This window comes from Coregonus lavaretus, assembly GCF_964263955.1.
Source record: "Coregonus lavaretus genome assembly, chromosome: 6".
Taxonomy (NCBI): Eukaryota; Metazoa; Chordata; class Actinopteri; order Salmoniformes; family Salmonidae; genus Coregonus; species Coregonus lavaretus.
Window position 1 is genome coordinate 47,714,481 of NC_139993.1, and position 25,049 is coordinate 47,739,529.

Genomic DNA, 25,049 nt, shown 5'->3' on the forward strand with positions numbered 1-25,049 from the left:
GCCACCGGGTTTTGGGGGCCAGAAGGCAGGTTGGCGGAGCCTGGATGGAGAGCAGAGCCAACTCCCCGTACTCAGGCATGGCAGCATGAGACTGGGCAGGTTCCGTGGTATGCGGAGCTGCGCACTGTGCCACGAGTGGTCCGGCATAGTCCGGTACGTCCTGTGCGAGCACCCCGCACGTGTTGTGCGAAGGTGGGCATGCAGCCAGGACGGAGTGTGCCGGCTCAGCGCTCGTGGCCTCCAGTGCCTCTCCTCGGTCCCGGATATCCTGCGCCAGTGTCACGTGCTGTTATGCCAGTACGGGTACACAGCCCTGTACGTCCTGTGCTGATGCCTCACACAGAGTGTGTGAAGGTAGGCATTCAGCCAGGACGGGTTGTGGCAGCTCTTCACTCCAGGTCTCCTATCCGTCTCCACAGCCCGGTCCGGCCTGTCCCTGCTCCACGCACCAAGCCTACGGTGTGCGTCGCCAGCCCGGTCCGGCCTGTCCCTGCTCCACGCACCAAGCCTACGGTGTGCGTCGCCAGCCCGGTCCGGCCTGTCCCTGCTCCACGCACCAAGCCTACGGTGTGCGTCGCCAGCCCGGTCCGGCCTGTCCCTGCTCCACGCACCAAGCCTACGGTGTGCGTCGCCAGCCCGGTCCGGCCTGTCCCTGCTCCACGCACCAAGCCTACGGTGTGCGTCGCCAGCCCGGTCCGGCCTGTCCCTGCTCCTCGCACCAAGCCAGGGGTGCGCATCGTCAGCCCGGTCCGGCCCGTTCCTACTCCACGCACCAAGCCAGGGGTGCGCATCGTCAGCCCGGTCCGGCCCGTTCCTACTCCACGCACCAAGCCAGGGGTGCGCATCGTCAGCCCGGTCCGGCCCGTTCCTACTCCACGCACCAAGCCAGGGGTGCGCATCGTCAGCCCGGTCCGGCCCGTTCCTACTCCACGCACCAAGCCAGGGGTGCGAGTCGTCAGCCCGGTCCGGCCCGTTTCGGCTCCACGCACCAAGCCAGGGGTGCGCGTCGTCAGTCCAGCACAACCCGTGCCTGGGTCACCGGTGCCTGGTAAGGTACAGCTGCTCCACACCGGAGCCAAAGCGGTCCGCTTCTACGATGTCCGGTCCAGCTCCAGCCAGCGGGGCCAGACCGGACCAGGGGCGCCACGGGGGGATGGTGGAAGGGTGGTGGTCAAGCCCGGAGCCGGAACCGCCTCCGAGGAGGAATGCCCACCCAGCCCTCCCCTGGTGTGTGTACGTTTAGGCGCGGTCGCAGTCCGCGCCTTTAGGGGGGGGTACTGTCACACCCTGGCTCTGGGACTCTATATGTTGAGCCAGGGTGTGGATATTCTATAGGTTGTATTTCTGTGTTGGCCAGAGTGGTTCCCAATCAGAGGCAACGAGTGTCAGCTGTGGCTGGTTGTCTCTGATTGGGACCCATATTTATAGAGGCTATTTGCCCACAAATGTTGTGGGATCTTGTTTCTAGTCTGTTTGTGTTAGACCGTGAACTGTCACGTTATCGTTTTGTTGTTTTTGATCGTGTCTCTAATAAAGAGTATGTTTGCCTGCAACGCTGCGCCTTGGTCCTCCTCTGTATACGACGATCGTGACAATTGTAAATACAACCTATATTTCTGTTAATTTATTTTCCTTTTTGTACTTGTACTATTTGCACATCATTATAACACTGTATATAGACATAATATGACATTTGAAATGTCTTTATTCTTTTGGAACTTTTGTGAGTGTAATGTTTACTGTACATTTTCTATTGTTTATTTCACTTTTGTTTATTATCTATTTCACTTGCTTTGGCAATGTTAACGTATGTTTCCCATGCCAATAAAGCCCTTAAATTGAAAATTGAATTGAGAGAGAGAACGAGAGAGAAAGGCTGTCTGTATTGGTCGGAAGAACTAAACTGAGACATTACGTTGGTAGGGAATATGGGGAGAGGGAGAGAAATGGAAAGAGAGAACGAGAAAGAGAGAGAGAGTGGTCAGGAGAGAAAGAGAGAATGAAAGAGAGAGTGGTAGGGAGAGAGAGAGAGAGGGAGAATGGTAAGGAGAGAGACAGAGAGTGGTAGAGAGACAGAGAGAGACACTTCCTGTCAGTTTCCATAAAGGTGTCCATCCATCCCTCTCAGTCAAGCAGAGCTTTGTGACGAGTCATGCTCCACTGAGTCTTCTGTACACATATAGTACGATGGGTAGTTTAAAAGCTTCACTAACAAAGACACAGTAGAGGTTATTCAAGACCGTTGTTGTCAGAGATAGCGCCTTTACTCCTTCCTTTGAAGAAACAAACAGTAGATTTTTACTGTATATTTGAAGAAAGCAGAGGGCTAGCGAGTGAATTGTTGTTATTCATCGTGATTTCAGGGTGTTTTGACTTGGTCTACGCCTTGGGGAGAAATACATTAAACTTGTGGTTTTTGAACAATGGCCCTCCGGCCTCTGTTGGTTAGTAGTGAAATATCAACACTTTCAGTCAAAGCACTCTGGACCATACACACTGAGAACAGCAGAGAGACCAATGTGTGGAATAAAACCCAGCATCATTTTGCCTGAGGCTGTGCTATGCCCCGCAGGCACCAAGAGACAGACAGACACGCACGTACACACACATATACCAAGCACTTCTAACGAGCTAACGACAACACACTAACAGGCATACTGAATAAAGATTAGATTCCCTAACTGTGTCTGATCCACAGCCTTCCAAGTGTGTTTAACTCAACAGACAGAGAAAACAACAATCCTTATGCAGTGAATGCCAAATGTGTTTACAGCAATCTGGTCCCAATTTGGATGGAAACAGCATTTGCATTTTTTATTCAGACAAGTAAACAAACGAGTAGAAGAAAATGGGGTCTCAAGTTCGTGTTCTGAACAGAATTACAACTACAAGTACTTTTATGTTTAGATCAACAAAAACAAAACACTTCCCAAATACCCCTCATAATTTTTTTACATGACCAATGTCTCTAAGTTCACACTTCAATGTCACAACGTTACAAGGCAATATCCATTAAGAATTCAACATGCTGTAGATGCTACACACTCACTCCCCGCTCCCTTCCACCCTCTCTGCAGCGTCTGTAGGACACTTCTGCCCCTTCAAAGGGGAAATCAGATGCCCTGATACGAGACAGTCGTAAACTACATGTTCCCTTCCAAGTCTCCACTCCTTCCTTTCAGAGAACACTGTGAAGGGCACTCATCTCCTTCCCTTCAGAGTGTGCACTGCATGTTCCATTCCAAGTCTCCCTCCCTGACTATGGATGCCCTGAGAGCCCTTAAGTGCTGTGGCCCTCTGCCTTTGAGTACACACACGCACACACGCACACGCACACACACACACCCCGTCAGGGGTCTGGGTCTAGTGTTGTAACAGCAGCTGGCAGTGTGTATAAGGCAGTGTGTGTGTGTGTGTGTTTACTCCACCCAGTCCCCTCAGACGTCCTTTGCAGCCGCAGTAATCTGCCCATCCATCTCTCTGCCACCACATCCACTCAGCAACACAGCCCAACGACGGGGGGGGGGGGGGGGAGAAGAACGAGACAGGAAGTAATGGACCCCTGAGATAGAGAAGGAAGGCTGGCTCTCTCGTCCTTTAGCAGTGATTACACTAGCTGCTATCTATCCTGTCCTTCTGACAACCTGGATCCACCCACAGCACCAATAACACACTCAGAGCTGTGTGTCTGAGAGAGAGAGAGTGTGAGAGAGAGAGTGAGTGAGAGAGTGTGTGTGTGTGTGTGTGTGTTGGGGGGTGAATGCATAGGGCAGAGTAGCAGGGGCTAGGGGGTAATGTAGTGGGGACTAGGTAGGAGTGGATTAGGGGTTGGGTGAGGGATGCCAGTGGTGTGTGTGATGTGGATAAGGGAAGCTCATCCACACAGAGCGCTAGGAGCTACAGGCTATTTTGGAACAGGGAGGAACGGGGGAGGAAGTCAACAACAAAGGACCTCTGAAGTGTCACTCCCTCCTGTATCCTGGCAGCCATCCAGGACAGGAAGAGACCTCTGGATACAGGAAATATTTTCCAACACGCAAAATAACCACGCCTTGTACCAGTTTATGCACACTCAGTTACAGCCATCTATCTCTCTCCCACTGAGTGCATCTATCTCTCTCCCCACGAGTCTATGACCGACTAGTTTTAAACACGGTCACCTGAATGCTACAAGACTGTGTTAGCCTGCGGAACTAAAGCCTAGTAAAACACAAACCATCTCTGCTACATCAGCACTGTTGCCAACTAAGTACAGTTGCTCTCTGGAGGCACAATCTAGACAGGATTAGAAATATCTGTGTGCGTGTGTGTGTGTGTGTGTGTGTGTGTGTGTGTGTGTGTGTGTGTGTGTGTGTGTGTGTGTGTGTGTGTGTGTGTGTGTGTGTGTGTGTGTGTGTCTGTGTGTGTGTGTGTGTGTGTGTGTGTGTGTGTGTGTGTGTGTGTGTGTGTGTGTGTGTGTGTGTGTGTGTGTGTGTGTGTAGGGTTGTTGTGATGGAGAGCACCAAGCGGAGAGGCCTGCATGGGGAATGAGAAGGCAGGAGTACTGATTATGTAATACAGCTGAGATGACAGGCAGAACAGCCACAAATAAATCACACACTAACTATTGTATATTCTTCCATGAGCTTCATTTAACCCCCACCCACAAACGTTTGCTTTACTATCCTTGTGGGGAACCAAAAATGTATTCCCATTCAAAATCCTAACCCTAACCTTAACCCTTAACCCCAAACCCTAAAACTAAACCTAATCCTCTCCTAACCCTAACCCCTAATTCTAACCCTAATTGTAACCCTAACCCTAAACCTAACCCCTAAGCCTAAAGTAGTCTTTTTCCTTGTGGGGACCTGCGACCCCAGTTGTTTGAATTGTCCTTGTTTTACTATCCTTGTGAGGACTTCTGGTCTCCACAAGGATAGGAAAACCAAACCACACACACACACAATGAAACTTAAACAGTCACTGCCATAATAAGACTACCCTAAGTGCATCTTATTGTAGAATTACTGCAGTATCTTTAAGAATTTCGTCTGAGTGTTGTGATATACACTGAGTATACCAAACATTAGGAACACCTTCCTAATATGTGGTGCACCCCCCCTTTTGCCCTCAGAACAGCCTCAATTTGTCGGGCCATGGACTCTACAAGGTATCGAAAGCGTTCCACAGGGATGCTGGCCCATGTTGACTCCAATGCTTCCCACAGTTGTGTCAAGATGGCTGGATGTCATTTGGGTGGTGGACCATTCTTGATACACTCTTGAAACGGTTGAGCGTTAAAAACCCAGCATATACAGTGGTGCGATATACAGATTTGTATCTGTATTCTGTGGGTATTCTGTGTTCATAAATAAAGCACTGTGTCTGTCTGTGTCTGTGACGTTACTATTGATGACTGATATTAATGGCCTGCTCAGTACGACTAAGCACAGCCAGGTCAATGCCTCTAGACCTGGGGTAATGGAGGGAGGGGAGAAGTGTGGGTGGGTGTGTGTGTGTGTGTGTGTGTGTGTTCGCGTGCGTGCAGCAGAGGAGTATGCATTCTAATCTTAATGCTAAGAGGTCCCTTCCCTCAGAACTGTCTGTGCCTGTGGCCATGTTTACGGTAGCTGATACAGTGAGTCTTCAAGGACACAGTGTTTAAATGAGCAGACTGAATGACTCCAGTGTTACTATAGCAATTCCATGCGGCGCAACAGGGAGAGAGAGTTTCTGTAAGTGAAGAGCTGATCCAATCAGTGAAGACATCATTCATGACAGATGATTTCTATCACAGGGTTTGGCAAATGACAACTAGTCGGAGAGGAGAGGCTAAAACAGCATTTTAGCAGTTAGCAGCACATTCAAACTATTGATACATGTATATCGTTAATGTTTCAGTGTTGTGTTTGGGTAGTTAATGGATATCAGGCTAAGTGGTTGTTGTTCTGAAGTTGTTCGGGTTAGACACTGCTGAAAAACACATACTGTCATAATTTATTCACACATACACACACCACTGAACACTTAACATGCCATCTTCCTGATTCTTCAGCCATGTGGTGAAAACAACAATACGCCTTGGAAAGTTGGCACTTTGAATTATTTACTGATACAGAGGAGAAGAGAGAGAGCAAAACTGAGAGAGAGAGTGAGTGAGAGAGAGCATGTTAGAGAGAGAGTGAGAGAGAGAGAGAAAGAGAGCATGTTAGAGAGAGAGAGAGAAAAAGAGAGAGAGAGAGAAAAAGAGAGAGAGAGAAAGAGAGCAAGCAGTAGCATCCCAGTCTCCTGCTGAAGATAGTTTCCGAGGTCATCTGTTGGGCAGCGTAAACAGTATGCGCCATTAAAACAAATGTTTTCTTTCAAACATTCAAACACACCTGCAGGCATCTGAACAGGAGAGGGGAGGATAAGAGTTGAGTAGAAAAAGACTGCACACCTCGAAGCTGTTTGTTCTACAACTCACATCCAGATAACAGCAGAGCAAAGCAGAGCAGAGTTCAGGGACACCAGTAGTATAATCTAAACAACCCAACAAAACCTAGTCCAATAGGCCTCAAACTGGACCATTTTGTTTCTCTCCGTCAACCCACGCATTTTCAACATTTCATTAATAAAGCATTTGACTTTTCCATTGCGTTGATTGGTTGATTTCCAGTTTTTAAGAATACGTTTTCTCAAGATGATTGACGAGAAAAGTATCGTCCAACCCATCGGGTATCTCACTGCACCCTCATATGCCATGTCTTGAAATATGCAGGCAAAGTACATTTACAGTGCATTCGGAAAGTATTCGGACCCATTGACTTTCTCCACATTTTGCTATGTTACAGCCTTATTCTAAAAATGCTAAAATTGTTTTATTTTGCTCATCAAATTACACACAATACCCCAAAATGTTAATTTATTAAAAATAGAAAATTGGAATATCACATTTACATAAGTATTCAGACCCTTTACTCAGCACTTTGCTGAAGCACCTTTGGCAGCGATTACTGCCTTGAGTCCTCTTGGGTATGACGCTACAAGCTTGGCACACCTGTATTTGGGGAGTTTCTCCCATTCTTCTCTGCAGATCCTCTCAAGCTCTGTCAGGTTGGATGGGGAGCGTCCCTGCAAAGCTATTTTCAGGTCTCTCCAGAGATGTTTGATCGGGTTCAAGTCCGGGCTCTGGCTGGGCCACTCAAGGACATTCAGACACTTGTCCCGAAGCCACTCCTGCATTGTCTTGGCTGTGTGCTTAGGGTTGTTGTCCTGTTGGAAGGTGAACCTTCCCCCAGTCTGAGGTCCTGAGCGCTCTGGAGCAGGTTTTCATCAAGGATCTCTCTGTACTTTGCTCCATTCATCTTTGCCTCGATCCTGACTAGTCTCTCAGTCCCTGCCGCTGAAAAACACCCCCACAGCATGATGCTGCCACCACCATGCTTCACCTTACGGATGGTGCCAGGTTTCCTCCAGATGTGACGCTTGGCATTCAGGTCAAAGAGTTCAATCTTGGTTTCATCAGACCAGATAATGTTGTTTCTCATGGTCTGAGAGTCTTTAGGTGCCTTTTGGCAAACTCCAAGCAGGCTGTCATGTGTCTTTTACTGAGGAGTGGCTTCTGTCTGGCCACTCTACCATAAAGGCCTGATTGGTGGAGTGCTGCAGAGATGGTTGTCCTTCTGGAAGGTTCTCCCATCTCCACAGAGGATCTGTAGAGCTCTGTCAGAGTGACCATTGGGTTCTTGGTCACCTCCCTGACCAAGGCCCTTCTCCCCCGATTGCTCAGTTTGGCCAGGCGGCCAGCTCTAGGAAGAGTCTTGGTAGTTCCAAACTTCTTCCATTTAAGAATGATGGAGGCCACTGTGTTCTTGGGGACCTTCAATGCTGCAGAAATGTTTTGGTACCCTTCCCCAGATCTGTGCCTTGACACAATCCTGTCTCAGAGCTCTACAGACAATTCCTGTGATCTCGTGGCTTGGTTTATCTCTGACATGCACTGTCAACTGTGGGACCTTATATAGACAGGTGTGCCTTTCCAAATCATCAATCAATTGAATTTACCACAGGTGGACTCCAATCAAGTTGTAGAAACATCTCAAGGACGATCAATGGAAACAGGATGCACCTGAGCTCAATTTCGAGTCTCATAGCAAAGGGTCTGATTACTTATGTAAATAAGGTATTTCTGTTTTTACGTTTAATAAATTTGCGAACATTTCTAAAAACCTGTTTTCACATTGTTATTATGGGGTATTGTGTGTAGATTGTTGAGGATTTTTTTTATTTAATCCATTTTAGAATAAGGCTGTAACGTAACAAAATGTGGAAAAAGTCAAGAGGTCTGAATACTTTCCGAATGCACTGTACATTGTAATACTTCGGACAGCCAACCTTCTAACTCCGCCCATAACTTTTGGACTTTATAGCACTCCCAGAAGGCATGGATTATTGAGTCATTGTTAGTTTTACACTTAAGACAAGACTCTGCCGTTGTGCTGTAGAATTTGTGAATATTGTCTCTTGTGTAATAAATTCGATACATTCGTTTATACTGGATTAACAGTACATTTTACGTTAACTGTAATTCTGTTTGTTATGTTCCAACATTCCCTCCATCTTGTGCCAATATCAGTTATTTTTAAGTCTTGGTTCCAATAGTTTCAATTTTTTTTCTAAGAGATTGTCAGTTGGATAGGCTCTCTGCAAGGTTTTGAATATCAATTTTTTTACGGGGTACATCAGCTTTAATATTGCAGGTAGATTGTAACTTCCATCAATGTAATTGTCTGCATCACTTCCAATCCCCCTTTTGTTTTTTTCCCGCAAATATATATATATATATACAGTGGGGGGAAAAAGTATTTAGTCAGCCACCAATTGTGCAAGTTCTCCCACTTAAAAAGATGAGAGAGGCCTGTAATTTTCATCATAGGTACACGTCAACTATGACAGACAAATTGAGGAAAAAAATCCAGAAAATCACGTTGTAGGATTTTTTATGAATTTATTTGCAAATTATGGCGGAAAATAAGTATTTGGTCACCTACAAACAAGCAAGATTTCTGGCTCTCACAGACCTGTAACTTCTTCTTTAAGAGGCTCCTCTGTCCTCCACTCGTTACCTGAATTAATGGCACCTGTTTGAACTTGTTATCAGTATAAAAGACACCTGTCCACAACCTCAAACAGTCACACTCCAAACACCTCTATGGCCAAGACCAAAGAGCTGTCAAAGGACACCAGAAACAAAATTGTAGACCTGCACCAGGCTGGAAAGACTGAATCTGCAATAGGTAAGCAGCTTGGTTTGAAGAAATCAACTGTGGGAGCAATTATTAGGAAATGGAAGACATACAAGACCACTGATAATCTCCCTCGATCTGGGGCTCCACGCAAGATCTCACCCCGTGGGGTAAAAATGATCACAAGAACGGTGAGCAAAAATCCCAGAACCACACGGGGGGACCTAGTGAATGACCTGCAGAGAGCTGGGACCAAAGTAACAAAGCCTACCATCAGTAACACACTACGCCGCCAGGGACTCAAATCCTGCAGTGCCAGACGTGTCCCCCTGCTTAAGCCAGTACATGTCCAGGCCCGTCTGAAGTTTGCTAGAGTGCATTTGGATGATCCAGAAGAGGATTGGGAGAATGTCATATGGTCAGATGAAACCAAAATAGAACTTTTTGGTAAAAACTCAACTCGTCGTGTTTGGAGGACAAAGAATGCTGAGTTGCATCCAAAGAACACCATACCTACTGTGAAGCATGGGGGTGGAAACATCATGCTTTGGGGCTGTTTTTCTGCAAAGGGACCAGGACGACTGATCCGTGTAAAGGAAAGAATGAATGGGGCCATGTATCGTGAGATTTTGAGTGAAAACCTCCTTCCATCAGCAAGGGCATTGAAGATGAAACGTGGCTGGGTCTTTCAGCATGACAATGATCCCAAACACACTGCCCGGGCAACGAAGGAGTGGCTTCGTAAGAAGCATTTCAAGGTCCTGGAGTGGCCTAGCCAGTCTCCAGATCTCAACCCCATAGAAAATCTTTGGAGGGAGTTGAAAGTCCGTGTTGCCCAGCGACAGCCCCAAAACATCACTGCTCTAGAGGAGATCTGCATGGAGGAATGGGCCAAAATACCTGCAACAGTGTGTGAAAACCTTGTGAAGACTTACAGAAAACGTTTGACCTGTGTCATTGCCAACAAAGGGTATATAACAAAGTATTGAGAAACTTTTGTTATTGACCAAATACTTATTTTCCACCATAATTTGCAAATAAATTCATTAAAAATCCTACAATGTGATTTTCTGGAGAGAAAAAAATCTCATTTTGTCTGTCATAGTTGACGTGTACCTATGATGAAAATTACAGGCCTCTCTCATCTTTTTAAGTGGGAGAACTTGCACAATTGGTGGCTGACTAAATACTTTTTTTACCCACTGTAAATATTGCAATCCTTCAGCCATTCCTGGACCAAAAACAATCTAGAAATGGACACTACCAAAACAATTGATCGAATGATTCTGTCTCTTCACAGCAAAAATCTGCAGAGCTGGGAAGATTGTATCCCCCATATAAATAACATTCTACTGGTTGCAATAAATTTTATAATAATTTAAATTGAAAAATTATACGTTTTCAATCCGGTGTTGTTTTGCGCATCAGTTCATAAACCATTTGCCATGGAATCGGTACGTCAAAAATCTCTTCCCAACTATTTTGCAATCTATATGGGACAGCTGCCAATCCTTTGGTCCTCAAATGAAACTGGTATACTTTTTTATTTATCACAATTTTCTTTAACCAATTATGGTCTTTAATGCAGGGCCGACAGACAAGTTCCTTACTTTTCCCCCTTCCACTTTCCTCTTCCATTTTTGCGGTAATGCTGCAATTATTTGGTTGTAATTTTGGGTAGAGCAGACATTTCCATATGTTTTTTGTTAGCTGCATGTGCGACATAACTCCACCAGTTCTACCTATGATATCATTTACGAAGACTATAAATATATATTTTTTTCTCTCCAAAAAATTTGTTTTTTTTTATCAATTAGTATGTTTGAGTTTAACCACAATATTTGTTGAATTATTTGTTCTGTCGTTTTTGGATGATTAAATTGAAATTGCAACCAACTTTCAACCAAGGTTTTGTATATCTTACCTATCATATGAATATCCTTTTTTGACTCAAATGTAAGTTTCTATTTCACCTTGTTGGCCCAGGGGACAGAGAACCTACGGACTGTGCCTTTAATCCACAACACTAGCCTTGGTGTCTTGCAAGTTGTTCACATGATGTCGTTGGATTGATTTGTGCCTGTGACCAAGGAGCGGTTGGAAGTAAAAGGCATCGTCAGATGAATGAGACCTGACAGGAGAAAATAGACCTTAAGCTCTTTATCTCCTTTCCTTTCATGAGCTTCCAGAAAACCCACAGTGGATGAGGTATACACAACCCTCCCCCTCCCCCCTACACACACACACACACACACACACACACACACACACACACACACACACACACACACACACACACACACACACACACACACACACATACATACACACATACACACACACCACACCTCTACTACCAATGTCACACACTCCCGTCCCAATCCATCTCTATCTAATCCATCATGTGCACACACACATTCACACGCGCACACACACACTGACTCAAGGGGGTGAGCAAGGCCTTTCCTAACCCTCTGTTGTTGTAGTGATTTCACACCATGTTGGTTCCATTCTGATCCATATAGAACACGCCGTTCCATAACATAACATAATCTTTAACCCTTTGATGCGTACGATCACATATTTGTAATCATTGTTGAGTGGTCACTGCAGCGTACCATCGTAAATATGTGATTGGAACAGTAGCAACAGAACGTATGATGCAACAAACGTGTCTAAACAGCATTGTTGTCTGAAAAGCATCTAAACAATGTTTTGTACTGATGGGAAATAAAGGTCTTCCCAACTTTATTCCTCAATTTCACCTTTTATTGTAAAAGATAAATGCGAACTTCATCATCCAAGCATCACACGGAACACATACACAGCCAAACTCATTCCATAAACCAGTCTAATTAACAGGTTGGCTGACAAAAACATAAGTTAGTGACCTAACAGCTAGACTTGTTTACAATGTACCACATCTCTGGTGAGCACAAGGGAGAAATGTAATATTGTTGAGAAAAGAAATGCATGTCGGCTAAGCTAACAGCAACTCAATTATTTATGATGGCAGCTATGTTTGTTTATGTTTGACAAGCGAAAACTCCCTAATCCCAGAATGCCATTCACTATAAGACGCAAATAAACAAAGTCAAAGTCAAAGATGGCTGCGCCCATTGCCTGAAAAATATTAACTTAGTTTGGCCACTTTTTAACATATTAGAAATCTTCGATGTACTTGTTACAAGAACCGGAGCACATGACTTTCCAAGTCGTTTACAGTTTTTGACAAATCACAAAGCAAATAAAATGTTATCGCCTCACAGATCATCACCCCAAATACAAGCCTACTGCCTAGCCTAACCGTTGCGTGAAAGCTAAACAAGGTTGCCAGATATGGATGAAGCCATTTTAGGGGGGTTTGGGGGGGTTAATTTAATTTGTGAAGGGTTTTCAAGTCCATTGGGGATAGAAATGGGGCAAGGTATCTTGGGGGGATATGATGCAGGAAATATTACTATGATGGGGGACAAGCTCACAGAACGGGACCGCAGAGTGCTGAAGCACGTAGAGCGTAAAAATCGTCTGCCCTCGGTTGCAACACTCACTACCGAGTTCCAAACTGCCTCTTGAAGCAACGTCAGCACAAGAACTGTTCGTCGGCCATGGAAATGGGTTTCCATGGCCGAGCAGCCGCACACAAGCCTAAGATCACCATGCGCAATGCCAAGCGTCAGCTAGAGTGGTGTAAAGCTCGCCACCATTGGACTCTGGAGCAGTGGAAACGCGTTCTCTGGAGTGATGAATCACGCTTCACCATCTGGCAGTCCGACGGACTAATCTGGGTTTGGTGGATGCCAGGAAAACGCTACCTGCCCCAATGCATAGTGCCAACTGTAAAGTTTGTTGGAGGAGGAATAATGGTCTGGGGCTGTTTTTCATGATTCACTAATGTTCTTGTGGCTGAATGGAAGCAAATCACAGCAATGTTCCAACATCTAGTGGAAAGCCTTCCCAGAAGAGTGGAGCCTGTTATAGCAGCAAATGGGGGACCAACTCCATATTAATGCCCATGATTTTTGAATGAGATGTTCAACATACTTTTGGTCATGTAGTGTACATACGGTATGCTACAGTAGAAACGACAACACAATATACAGAAAATAAGGCACTTACTTTGAAAGGAACGCACACATGTCCAAAGTTATTATTAGTAAGGAAAACAACAATGAAGGCAATGTGGGCGCCAGCCAGAAAATGTGCCAGGGGGAAAAAGTTAGTGCAAGGCCTGTTCCGACTAGAGATGTGCAAATGTCTGCATACATGGTCTGGGGAAAAACTGGGGAAATGCTTGGGCTCTCGTCGAAGAGAGAAGTTTGTCCGGCTCAGTAAAGCCTCAAACATAAATCTTCCGCAACAGTAAAATGGGCTACTTCTTATGTGAATTAATGAGGAGGCGGAACACACCTCAATTCAAACTGTTAGATAATTATCAGGCAGCGAGCCTTGGTTTGAGGGCAGTGTGGGTTAACTGTCCTGTTGCGTAACAATCACATTTTGGAACAGTGAGTGCATTCTGACATCACACGCATACAAAAACTTATTCTGGGGTGACCGTTAGAGATATTTGGAACTCAGGCATGAAAAGGTTAATGGAATTCAAGGATAGACTTCACCTCACAGACCTCCATTTACCCTCTCTATAATAACTACAAGCTATCTGACTACTAGAAGATACTAGCTAGAAAAAACTACATACTTGATGTAAGCATGCTGTAGCAAAGCTAATTATGGGCTTATGTTTATAGTTGTGAGTGTGGCGCTAACTACATGTAAACGCCACGTTAATTACATGGTAACTACATGTTAACTAAGTTATAACTACTGACATGTACATAATTAAATGGAATGTTTATGTTACATGTAAACTACATCATGTTTCCACCCTGTCCAAGCAGTCTAGAGATAGAGGAAACAATTATTCAGTCTTCGATCCAAGAATAGCAATTTTACCCAATATAACTCAATCTGTCGTAACATCAGACAATGCTGTGTGTGTGTGTGGGTTCTCCCTGACTCACAAAAGAAGTGTCACTGTACATATCAACCTATACAAGGGCCAAACAATATTGTTTTCCGCCTCCTCAAGCCCCTTTAGACAGGCCACAATATATTGTATTCTCTGGTCCAAGCAATCTATAGATAGACCAATGGTATTGTATTCCCTGGTCCAAGCAATCTATAGATTGACCAATGGTATTGTATTCCCTGGTGTAAGCAATCTATACAGTAGATAGACCAATTGTATTGTATTAACTGGTCTAACAAGCAATTACTGTGTTCTCTCATTCCAGCCCTTAGTTAGAATACTGCATATATGGAACTTTCATCCCGCTTGGCTTGCACCCCTCTCTCCCCTTCAAACACACCCCAACCTCACCCCCAAAACACATACACACACAGCCATACCTTCTTGTCATTGTCGATGTTGTTGAGGTGTGTGTGGTCAGTGTTGGCGGTAGCATCCACTCCGTCCAGGTCAGTGACGCCGCGGTTAAACTCCTCAACCGTACTGTCCGGTAATGGTAAGGGAGCCTCCTCCGCATCGATGTCTGTCTCCACAGCAACCGCCGACTTCTCCGCTCCTGTTAACTCCCGGGCTGAGAGAACAAACACACCAACACATCGTCAAGGAAACACCACAGAAGGACGGCCAATGGAGTAACAGACTTTGTTGTTAGAAAAAAAGTTGCTACACCACAAGAGGTAGAGAAAGATAAAAAGATGAGGGAGGAGTGGAGAGGACTCAGAGGTATTTTTTTGAAAGTTGCTACACCAAAAGAGGTAGAGAAAGATAAAAAGATGAGAGCGGAGGGGAGAGGACTCAGAGGTATTTTGTTGAAAGTTGCTACACCAAAAGATGAGGAAGGATGACAAAAAAAGAGAGGGGGCAGGAGGAGAGGAGCTTCATTAAGGTGTTCTCCTGTGGTTCTCTTGTTCTCCCAGCTCTGACAATTAACACTCCAGATAAGCCCATTGGCTGTGCTCAGAGGCTCCTGAGGCTTACACTATTGGGAGAGACAGAGAGAGCAGGGATCAGCTCTCATGTGTGTGTGTGTGCGTGTCAAATCAAATCAAATTGTATTTGTCACATGCTTCATAAACAACAGGTGTAGACTAACAATGAAATGCTTACTTACGGGCTCTTCCCAACAATGCAGAAAACAATATAAAAATAATAGAAAGATAATAACACGAGGAATAACTGTGATGAGTCAAAATATTTGGTGCAAAGGAGGGGGTCAATGCAGACAGTGTGTGTGTGTGTGAGCGTAGCGCGTGGGTACTGTGGGCTCATCTCCATATGAAAGGACCCAGCAGTCACTGGAGCCAGAGTCATCCCACCACTGTTCTGTTCCACAGTCACAGTCTCTCTCTATAGACTGACTCATCTGTGATGCTATCCTCTCAAATGGCCTCTTACACTCAATCAGGAGTGTGTTGGTGTGTGGGTATTCACCTGAGAGCGTGGACTCCTCGTTGCAGGTCTTGTCACTGTCTGCGTCCTCCTGTCCATCTGCGTTCTGGTGTGTGTGTTGCAAGCTGAGTTTATGACACACCTCGAATGCCTGGCCCACCGTCCGCACGATACGCATGGCCTGGGACTGGAGAGAGAGAGAGAGAGAGAGAGAGAGAGAGAGAGAGAGAGAGAGAGAGAGAGAGAGAGAGAGAGAGAGAGAGAGAGAGAGAGAGAGAGAGAGAGAGAGAGAGAGAGAGAGAGAGAGAGAGAGAGAGAGAGAGAGAGAGAGAGAGAGAGAGAGAGAGAGAGAGAGAGAGAGAGAGAGAGAGAGAGAGAGAGAGAGAGAGAGAGAGAGAGAGAGAGAGAGAGAGAGAGAGAGAGAGAGAGAGAGAGAGAGAGAGCGAGAGACAGAGCGAGAGCGAGAGAGAGAGAGAGAGAGAGAGAGAGAGAGAGAGAGAGAGAGAGAGAGAGAGAGAGAGAGAGAGAGAGAGAGAGAGAGAGAGAGAGAGAGAGAGAGAGAGAGAGAGAGAGAGAGAGAGAGAGCGAGAGAGAGAGAGAGAGAGAGAGAGAGAGAGAGAGAGAGAGAGGTTATTCAATGGTCTTTGATGAGCTACTGTGGATGACTTGTCTCTGTCTTTTAATTAAATATACTGTTCTCGGACCAGAGAAAGAGAGATAGAGCATTCCTATTCTCCAGATGCTTTTAAAATAGTTGGAGGAGTACTGGGGGTGATAATGAGAGGTTATCAGAGAGCAGCCAAGAACACTTTATCACACCACAATCAGAATGACTGGACAGGATGCGTGTGTATGTGCGTGTGTGTACATGTGTGGTGCGTATGTGTCTGTGGTCCCAGGTGGCTCAGTTGGTAGAGTGTGGCACTTGCAATGCTAAGGTTGTGGGTTCGATTCCCACGGGGGACCAGTATGAAAATGTATGCACTCAGTACTGTAAATCGCTCTGGATAAGAGCGTCTGCTAAATGACGTTAATGTATATGATGGATTAGAACAAGGGTGTCAAACTCATTTTGGCCGCATTCGGTCTTCAAAGAGGTCCGGAGGGCCGGACTGAAAACGTGTTATATTTCCTCACCGTCAAAATGTGCAAATAAAAGTATTCTATCCATAGTCTTTGGAATTTTCAATGCTGTCTAGCTTTCTTATCGGTGATTATAAACGAGCTGTACAAAGTCAAGAAACTGTATGAATCTACGTCCATTATAATTTATACACCGTTTCGATTTGTGTTTTGTAATTTTTAAGTATATTGCGCCCCCCCCCCCCCCGTATGTTTGACACCCTTGGATTAGACAGTGATGGATTGTGACGGGAGTGTGTGTGACATTGGTAGCATTGGAGACTGAACGATTAGCTCTCTATTCAGCCGAGCAGAGAGAGAGAGAGGAAATGTCCATTCACACACTGCCTTGCGCGCGCACACACTCCTCCCCACACACACAGTTGAATTCACACGGCCTTGTCCTTGCCCCAGGATTGTATAATCAATAGCAGGAGCAGCACTAGCATCGGTAGCCTTTTTAGAGTCGGTACACTCTTAGAAAAAAAGGGTTCTTTGGGGTTCTATATAGAACCTTTTGGTTCTTTAGTCGAGATTAAATAACCTTTTACTAAAAAAGGTTATATATATACAGTACCGGTCAAATGATTGGACACACCTACTCATTCCAGGGTTTTTATTTATTTTTACTATTTTCTACATTGTAGAATAATAATGAAGACATCAAAACTATGAAATAACACATGTGGAATCATGTAGTAACCAAAAAAGTGTTAAACAAATCAAAATATATAGTATATTTTGAGATTCTTCAAAGTAGCCACCTTTTGCCTTGATGACAGCTTTGCACACTCTTGGCATTCTCTCAACCAGCTTCATGAGGTAGTCACCTGGAATGCATTTCAATTAACAATTGTGCCTTGTTAAAAGTTAATTTGTGGAATTTCTTAATGCGTTTCAGCCAATCAGTTGTGTTGTGACAAGGTAGGGGTGGTATACAGAAGATAGCCCTATTTGGTAAAAGACCAAGTCCATATCATGGAAAGAACAGCTCAAATAAGCTAAGAGAAACGACAGTCCATCATTACTTTAAGACATGAAGGTCAGTCAATATGGACATTTTCAAGAACTTTGAAAGTTTCTTCAAGTGCAGTCGCAAAAACCATCAAGCGCTATGATGAAACTGGCTCTCATGAGGACCGCCACAGGAAAGGAAGACCCAGAGTTACCTTTGCTGCAGAGGATGAGTTCATTAGAGTTAACTGCACTTCAGATTGCAGCCCAAATAAATGCTTCACAGAGTTCAAGTAACAGACACACCTCAACATCAACTGTTCAGAGGAGACTATGTGAATCAGGCCTTCATGGTCGAATTGCTGCAAAGAAACGACTACTAAAGGACACCAATAAGAAGAAGAGACTTGCTTGGGCCAAGAAACATGAGCAATGGACATTAGACCGGTGGAAATCTGTCCTTTGATCTGATGAGTCCAAATGTGAGATTTTTGGTTCCAACCGCCGTGTCTTTGTGAGACGCAGAGTAGGTGAACGGATGATCTCCGCATGTGTGGTTCCCACCATGAAGCATGGAGGAGGAGGTGTGGGGGTGCTTTGCTGGTGACACTGTCTGTGATTTATTTAGAATTCAAGGCACACTTAACAAGCATGGCTACCTCAGCATTCTGCAGCGATACGCCATCCCATCTGGTATGCGCTTAGTGGGACTATCATTTGTTTTTCAACAGGACAATGACCCAAAACACACCTCCAGGCTGTGTAAGGGCTATTTGACCAAGAAGGAGAGTGATGGAGTGCTGCATCTGATGACCTGGCCTCCACAATCACCCGACCTCAACTCAATTGAGATGGTTTGGGATGAGTTGGACCGCAGAGTGAAAGAAAAGCAGCCAACAAGTGCTCAGCATATGTGGGAACACCTTCAAGACTGTTTGAAAAGCATTCCTCATGAAGCTGGTTGAGAGAATGCCAAGAGTGTGCAAAGCTGTCATCAAGGTAAAGGGTGGCTACTTTGAAGAATCTAAAATCTAAAATATATTTTGATTTGTTTAACACTTTTTTGGTTACTACATGATTCCATATGTGTTATTTCATAGTTTTGATGTCTTCACTATTATTCTACAATGTAGAAAATAGTAAAAATAAATAAAAACCCTTGAATGAGTAGGTATGTCCAAACTTTTGACTGGTACTGTATATACCCAATGAAGGCAAATAACCTTGAGGGTTCTATCCCTATTTCCTACCCCAGGGGTGTAATGGGGATTGTAGAAAACAACAGTTAATAAAAGCTAACCCAGTCACATCAAACTCTGAAATGACAGGTAATGCTCCCTTTTAATTTGTTTCAGCTGCTTTGCATTGTCACGGTTTCGGCCGAGGCTGCTCCTCCTCCTGGTTCGGGCAGGCTTCGGCGGTCGTCGTCCCCGGAGTACTAGCTGCCACCAATCTATGTTTCATGTTCGTTTGGTTTTGTCTTTATGTTGTACACCTGTGTCTTGTTAGTCCTCGTTAGTGTCCTATTTAGTTCTCGTTGGTTGTGTTTGTCTTTGTGTGTGATTGCTCTTCTGTTTTCGTGTTGGAGCTACGTACTTCCCTCCAGTGTTTTGGAGAGGGTTTTTCGCACATGTTAGTGCGCCGTTTGTTTGACGCCTGTGTGCGCCGTGATTTCGCCTTCGGGCTTATTGTGCTTATTTTCTACGTGAATATTGCACTAAAGTCTTTTGGACTGAGCTTCTGCGTCCTGCGCTTGATTCATGCACCACACCCACCTTCAGCACCCCTTTGACATGCATTGACATTTATATCCATATTAATTATGCTGCTGCATGATTTCGCCTGTTCAGAAAAAATGTCTAGCTGACGTCCAAGACCGTTAGCTCTCTATGGCAGGGGGAAGATCGGATTCATATTTTGCAACACTGTTGCTGAGGTGTAAGTGGCAAACAGCAAGGTTCATACAAATCTGTGCTGTTGCAAACTAAATGCTAGCTAGAAGCAAGAGGAAATACTGTGTTTAATAAAAGTATTCACTCTTAGATAAAAAAGGGGTTCGATGTAGAACCTTTTGGTCAATTCAAAATGTAACTGCCATTCCGATTCAAAAACCAACTTCCATTCCAGCATGACAACTAGGCTTGGGCGGTATACCGTATAAACCGTATACAGGGGTATTTGGAAAAAGCCACATACCGTCAATATCGTTGAAAATATGTATTTGAAGTTTTTTTAATACATTTCAATATTTGTAGTTACTTTTTAAGTAAATACCTGCAGTCAACTTGTGCAATACGTTAGGAGATAAAGAACATTGCGTTTTTAATTTCACCTGTCACATTATTATGAAGCTTACGGTAGTCCGCAGTCACGTGTCATGTGGTGTTTTTCACAAGCACACAACGAAGAGAGACCAGAGCCTTGTGAGTCACTCACTGTTGTGCAGCATTTGCCAGGCGATCTAATTATAGTATGGAATTCACAACTAAATGTTTGCCAGCTAGCCTTCTTATAACTATTAAGTTAACTGTCTAAAATGTGCTAAATGCGCTGCAGTTGTGCATTTGGTTTGCTAATTTAGTAGTTAGTTAGTTATCTAGCTAAGTGGTTAGCTTCTTCCAAAACCAAGCATTCACTTGGTAACAGCAGAGAATCCCCTTCTGGATCAAGAGCCTTGCTGGCTAATATTTGTTTTGTACGAGCAGCAAACTTTGAGTAGCAGTTTTGAGTTACTTCTATACTTCGCAATGTGCTCGTTAGCATTTAGTTAGCATTCTCTATGGGATTTTACATGTACTTGTTAGCATTACTAACCTTCGGATTACAGAGTATCAGTGAGGTTTGAAAACAGTGCCCCTTGTGTTCAGTACCGGTATTACCGAATATCCCAGAATGGCACAAGGTCGGTATTGGACTTGTGGCCGCAAGGTGGCCGGTTCGAATCCTGGGCCAGTCGCCGGAAAAAATGGGCGGAATTGATCTGACAACTGGAGGGCTGCTGGGTTCATATCCTCAAAACATTCCCCTACTGTTGGGCCCTTGAGCAAGGTACGTAACCCCACAACATGCTCTCTATCCAGGGGTGCTGCACTGCAGCTTGAACCTGTGTTAGTCTCAACTGTATGTGTGAGGTCTGCTGTTTGGCGGGTTGAGAACGGAGCAGAAGACACATTTTTGTTGTTCGCTGTAACTAATGGACAAAGTTGTATTGTATTGAAGTCAGCCATAGTTGACGTGATCCATCATTCAAACAAAGAGATGCCTCTGCTGGCCACCAGTGCATATTTCCAAACTATGTTTGCATATACATTTACATTTACATTTAAGTCATTTAGCAGACGCTCTTATCCAGAGCGACTTACAAATTGGTGCATTCAACTTATGATAGCTAGTGAGACAACCACCCAATATATATATATATATATATATATATATATATATATATATATATATATATATATATATATATACATATACAGTGGGGGGAAAAAAGTATTTAGTCAGCCACCAATTGTGCAAGTTCTCCCACTTAAAAAGATGAGAGGCCTGTAATTTTCATCATAGGTACACGTCAACTATGACAGACAAAATGAGGAAAATAAATCCAGAAAATCACATTGTAGGATTTTTAATGAATTTATTTGCAAATTATGGTGGAAAATAAGTATTTGGTCAATAACAAAAGTTTCTCAATACTTTGTTATATACCCTTTGTTGGCAATGACACAGGTCAAACGTTTTCTGTAAGTCTTCACAAGGTTTTCACACACTGTTGCTGGTATTTTGGCCCATTCCTCCATGCAGATCTCCTCTAGAGCAGTGATGTTTTGGGGCTGTCGCTGGGCAACACAGACTTTCAACTCCCTCCAAAGATGTTCTATGGGGTTGAGATCTGGAGACTGGCTAGGCCACTCCAGGACCTTGAAATGCTTCTTACGAAGCCACTCCTCCGTTGCCCGGGCGGTGTGTTTGGGATCATTGTCAAGCTGAAAGACTCAGCCACGTTTCATCTTCAATGCCCTTGCTGATGGAAGGAGGTTTTCACTCAAAATCTCACGATACATGGCCCCATTCATTCTTTCCTTTACACGGATCAGTCGTCCTGGTCCCTTTGCAGAAAAACAGCCCCAAAGCATGATGTTTCCACCCCCATGCTTCACAGTAGGTATGGTGTTCTTTGGATGCAACTCAGCATTCTTTGTCCTCCAAACACGACGAGTTTAGTTTTTACCAAAAAGTTATATTTTGGTTTCATCTGACCATATGACATTCTCCCAATCCTCTTCTGGATCATCCAAATGCACTCTAGCAAACTTTAGACGGGCCTGGACATGTACTGGCTTAAGCAGGGGGACACGTCTGTCACTGCAGGATTTGAGTCCCTGGCGGCGTAGTGTGTTACTGATGGTAGGCTTTGTTACTTTGGTCCCAGCTCTCTGCAGGTCATTCACTAGGTCCCCCTGTGTGGTTCTGGGATTTTTGCTCACCGTTCTTGTGATCATTTTTACCCCACGGGGTGAGATCTTGTGTGGAGCCCCAGATCGAGGGAGATTATCAGTGGTCTTGTATGTCTTCCATTTCCTAATAATTGCTCCCACAGTTGATTTCTTCAAACCAAGCTGCTTACCTATTGCAGATTCAGTCTTCCCAGCCTGGTGCAGGTCTACAATTTTGTTTCTGGTGTCCTTTGACAGCTCTTTGGTCTTGGCCATAGTGGAGTTTGGAGTGTGACTGTTTGAGGTTGTGGACAGGTGTCTTTTATACTGATAACAAGTTCAAACAGGTGCCATTAATACAGGTAACGAGTGGAGGACAGAGGAGCCTCTTAAAGAAGAAGTTACAGGTCTGTGAGAGCCAGAAATCTTGCTTGTTTGTAGGTGACCAAATACTTATTTTCCACCATAATTTGCAAATAAATTCATAAAAAATCCTACAATGTGATTTTCTGGAATTTTTTTCCTCAATTTGTCTGTCATAGTTGACGTGTACCTATGATGAAAATTACAGGCCTCTCTCATCTTTTTAAGTGGGAGAACTTGCACAATTGGTGGCTGACTAAATACCTTTTTCCCCCACTGTATATATATACTTTTTTTTACTTTTATACTATTCCAGGTATTCCTTAAAGAGGTAGGGTTTCAAGTGTCTCCGGAAGGTGGTCAGTGACTCTACAATGACAATACATTCTAAAAATTATGCCGGTATTATTTTGTCCATTATTTAATTGTTTATGAAATTATATTCTTAGCTAACAATATTACTATTCATAGTAGTAGCTATAATTAATTAATGGCACCATGCAGGGTTCTATATGGAACCATGTTGGTTCAGTGAAGAAGAACCTCAAGGGTTCTGATCAAAGAACCCTATAAAAGGGTTCTATATAGAACTTTTAGGGGTTCCATATGTGACGCAAGCGATATAACCCTTTTTGGTTCTATAAGGAACATTTTTTCTAAGTGTGTAGCCCAGATTAAGGACCAGCAGCACTAACATCGTTAGCATCATTAGCCTTGTTAAAGTCATTAGCCCAGATTAAGGAGCAGCAGTACTAGCATAGTTAGCATCATTAGTCTGGCTAGAGTTGTAAATCCAGATTAAGTACCAGCAGTTCTAGCATCGTTAGAGTCGTAAACGCAGATAAAGAACCAGCAGTGGAACAGCCCCATAATGTTACTGTGTCATAATGACTCTCTCTGTCTCTCTAACTGCCAAGCCTTTGTTCTGAGTCAAGGTGTTTCCCTCCAATTCAGCCTGTCAATTAACAGCCATTATGGCTCAGCAGTTTCTCAGACAGTCATTATAACAGACAGGGCTGGGGTGCAACAGTGACTGTTCTGCACAATGACAAGGGGAAGGACTAAGAATTTGATTATTTTCTCCCCTTATCATATTCTAGAGTTCTGTCTTTGAGGATGAATTATCTGATTTATTAATTTGGAAAATGTAGCCAGATTGGTGAGTATTTGCATGGTCAAATAGAATCTGTTAGCCAACCGCTGGCTCAGTCTCCTGGGTGATGGGATGCCCAAAGCTATGCCACTTGCTTTAAACTGTCCACAGGAGGACAGCTAGAGAGGAGGGAGGGAGGAATTTTATTTGTATTTATTAAAATGTATTTCAAAAGGGAAATCCCATTGAGACCAAGGCCTCTTTTACAAGGGAGCCCTGCACACAATCATACAAATTCACAATTTTTACAATTCCAATGCAATAAAAACATACAATATTTACAATTCATTTATGAAAAGTAACTTAAAAAACACGATCATGAAAAACAAACATTCCTCAGTAAAAAAAGTAATGAACAATCTGTCTGAACTGCCCTAGCGGCACCAAAACATAAAACTTTAGAGAGTCCGGGAGAATAGAGGGAGAATAGAGGGGGGAGAGAGAGAGAGAGAGAGAGAGAGAGAGAGAGCGAGAGCGAGAGAGACTCTCACCTTCTTCTTGGACTTGAAGACGTTACAACGGAAGATGTTACTCTGTCCGTCTCTGGCGATGTAGCTGAAGATCTTCAGGTCCTGGGAGTCATGAGACACATAGAAGATCCTACAGGACAGAGGAAATAGATACACAACCAAACATAACCATAGAGGAGGGACACTCAAGGCTGAACCCTAACTCAAAATCTGTTTGTGTAACTCAACCTCTCACGCAAACCTCCAATTGACGTCAATGGATGACAGCTGACTAATTAAAAACAAAATAGCTACTATGCCAAACAGAAGTGTACTATATTGTTTTGTATTGAGACTACAGGCTGTTTACATCGTGGCATTTATCTGTTTTATTCAACAAAGCTAGCCCAGCCAAAGAATGCCATTCTCTGCTTTGAGGTTCCTATTGTACTCCGTGTAACACCGACCCGTAACACTGTCGTGTAAACTAGAATTCAAGTGGAAAATTGTTCTAATTGCTCTTTAGACGTCAATAAGCTCAGAGGTAGGAGACATCACACACACATTATTACACATTATCACACAAGAACACCCCTATTACACATTATCATACACGAACACACACACACGAACACACACACAATCACACGTACACCCCGCCAAGACAAAACAGAGGACACCTACTGCGGTGAGAGAAAAAAAACCCACCACCTTTAATTAAGAACTGTGTGTGTGTGTGTGCGTGTCACGCCAGCGGCTTAGCTGATGTCCAATGACCTCTTGGTGGCTGCAGTGCATTATGTCCCTGCCTACTCTACACTATGAGGTTCTTCACACTTACTAGACCTTTCGCAAAGATACCCTCCGCTACACATATACTGAGTGTACAAAACATTAGGAACACCTTCCTAATATTGAGTTGAACCCCCCTTTTCCCTCAGAACA

The 25,049-nt window shown here is 44.1% G+C and overlaps 1 protein-coding gene across 1 annotated transcript in view; it reads right to left on the reverse strand.

Moving 5' to 3' along the window:
* LOC311131467 (carboxyl-terminal PDZ ligand of neuronal nitric oxide synthase protein-like) overlaps positions 1 to 25,049 on the reverse strand; it is a 187,195-nt gene that overhangs the window by 55,173 nt on the left and 106,973 nt on the right. The window contains exons 5-7 of the mRNA XM_084164481.1: positions 24,147 to 24,255; positions 15,670 to 15,814; positions 14,619 to 14,809 (exon numbers count right to left, since the gene is read on the reverse strand). Coding sequence (XP_084020607.1) covers positions 14,619 to 14,809; positions 15,670 to 15,814; positions 24,147 to 24,255 — 445 coding nt within the window. The remainder of the gene's footprint in view (positions 1 to 14,618; positions 14,810 to 15,669; positions 15,815 to 24,146; positions 24,256 to 25,049) is intronic.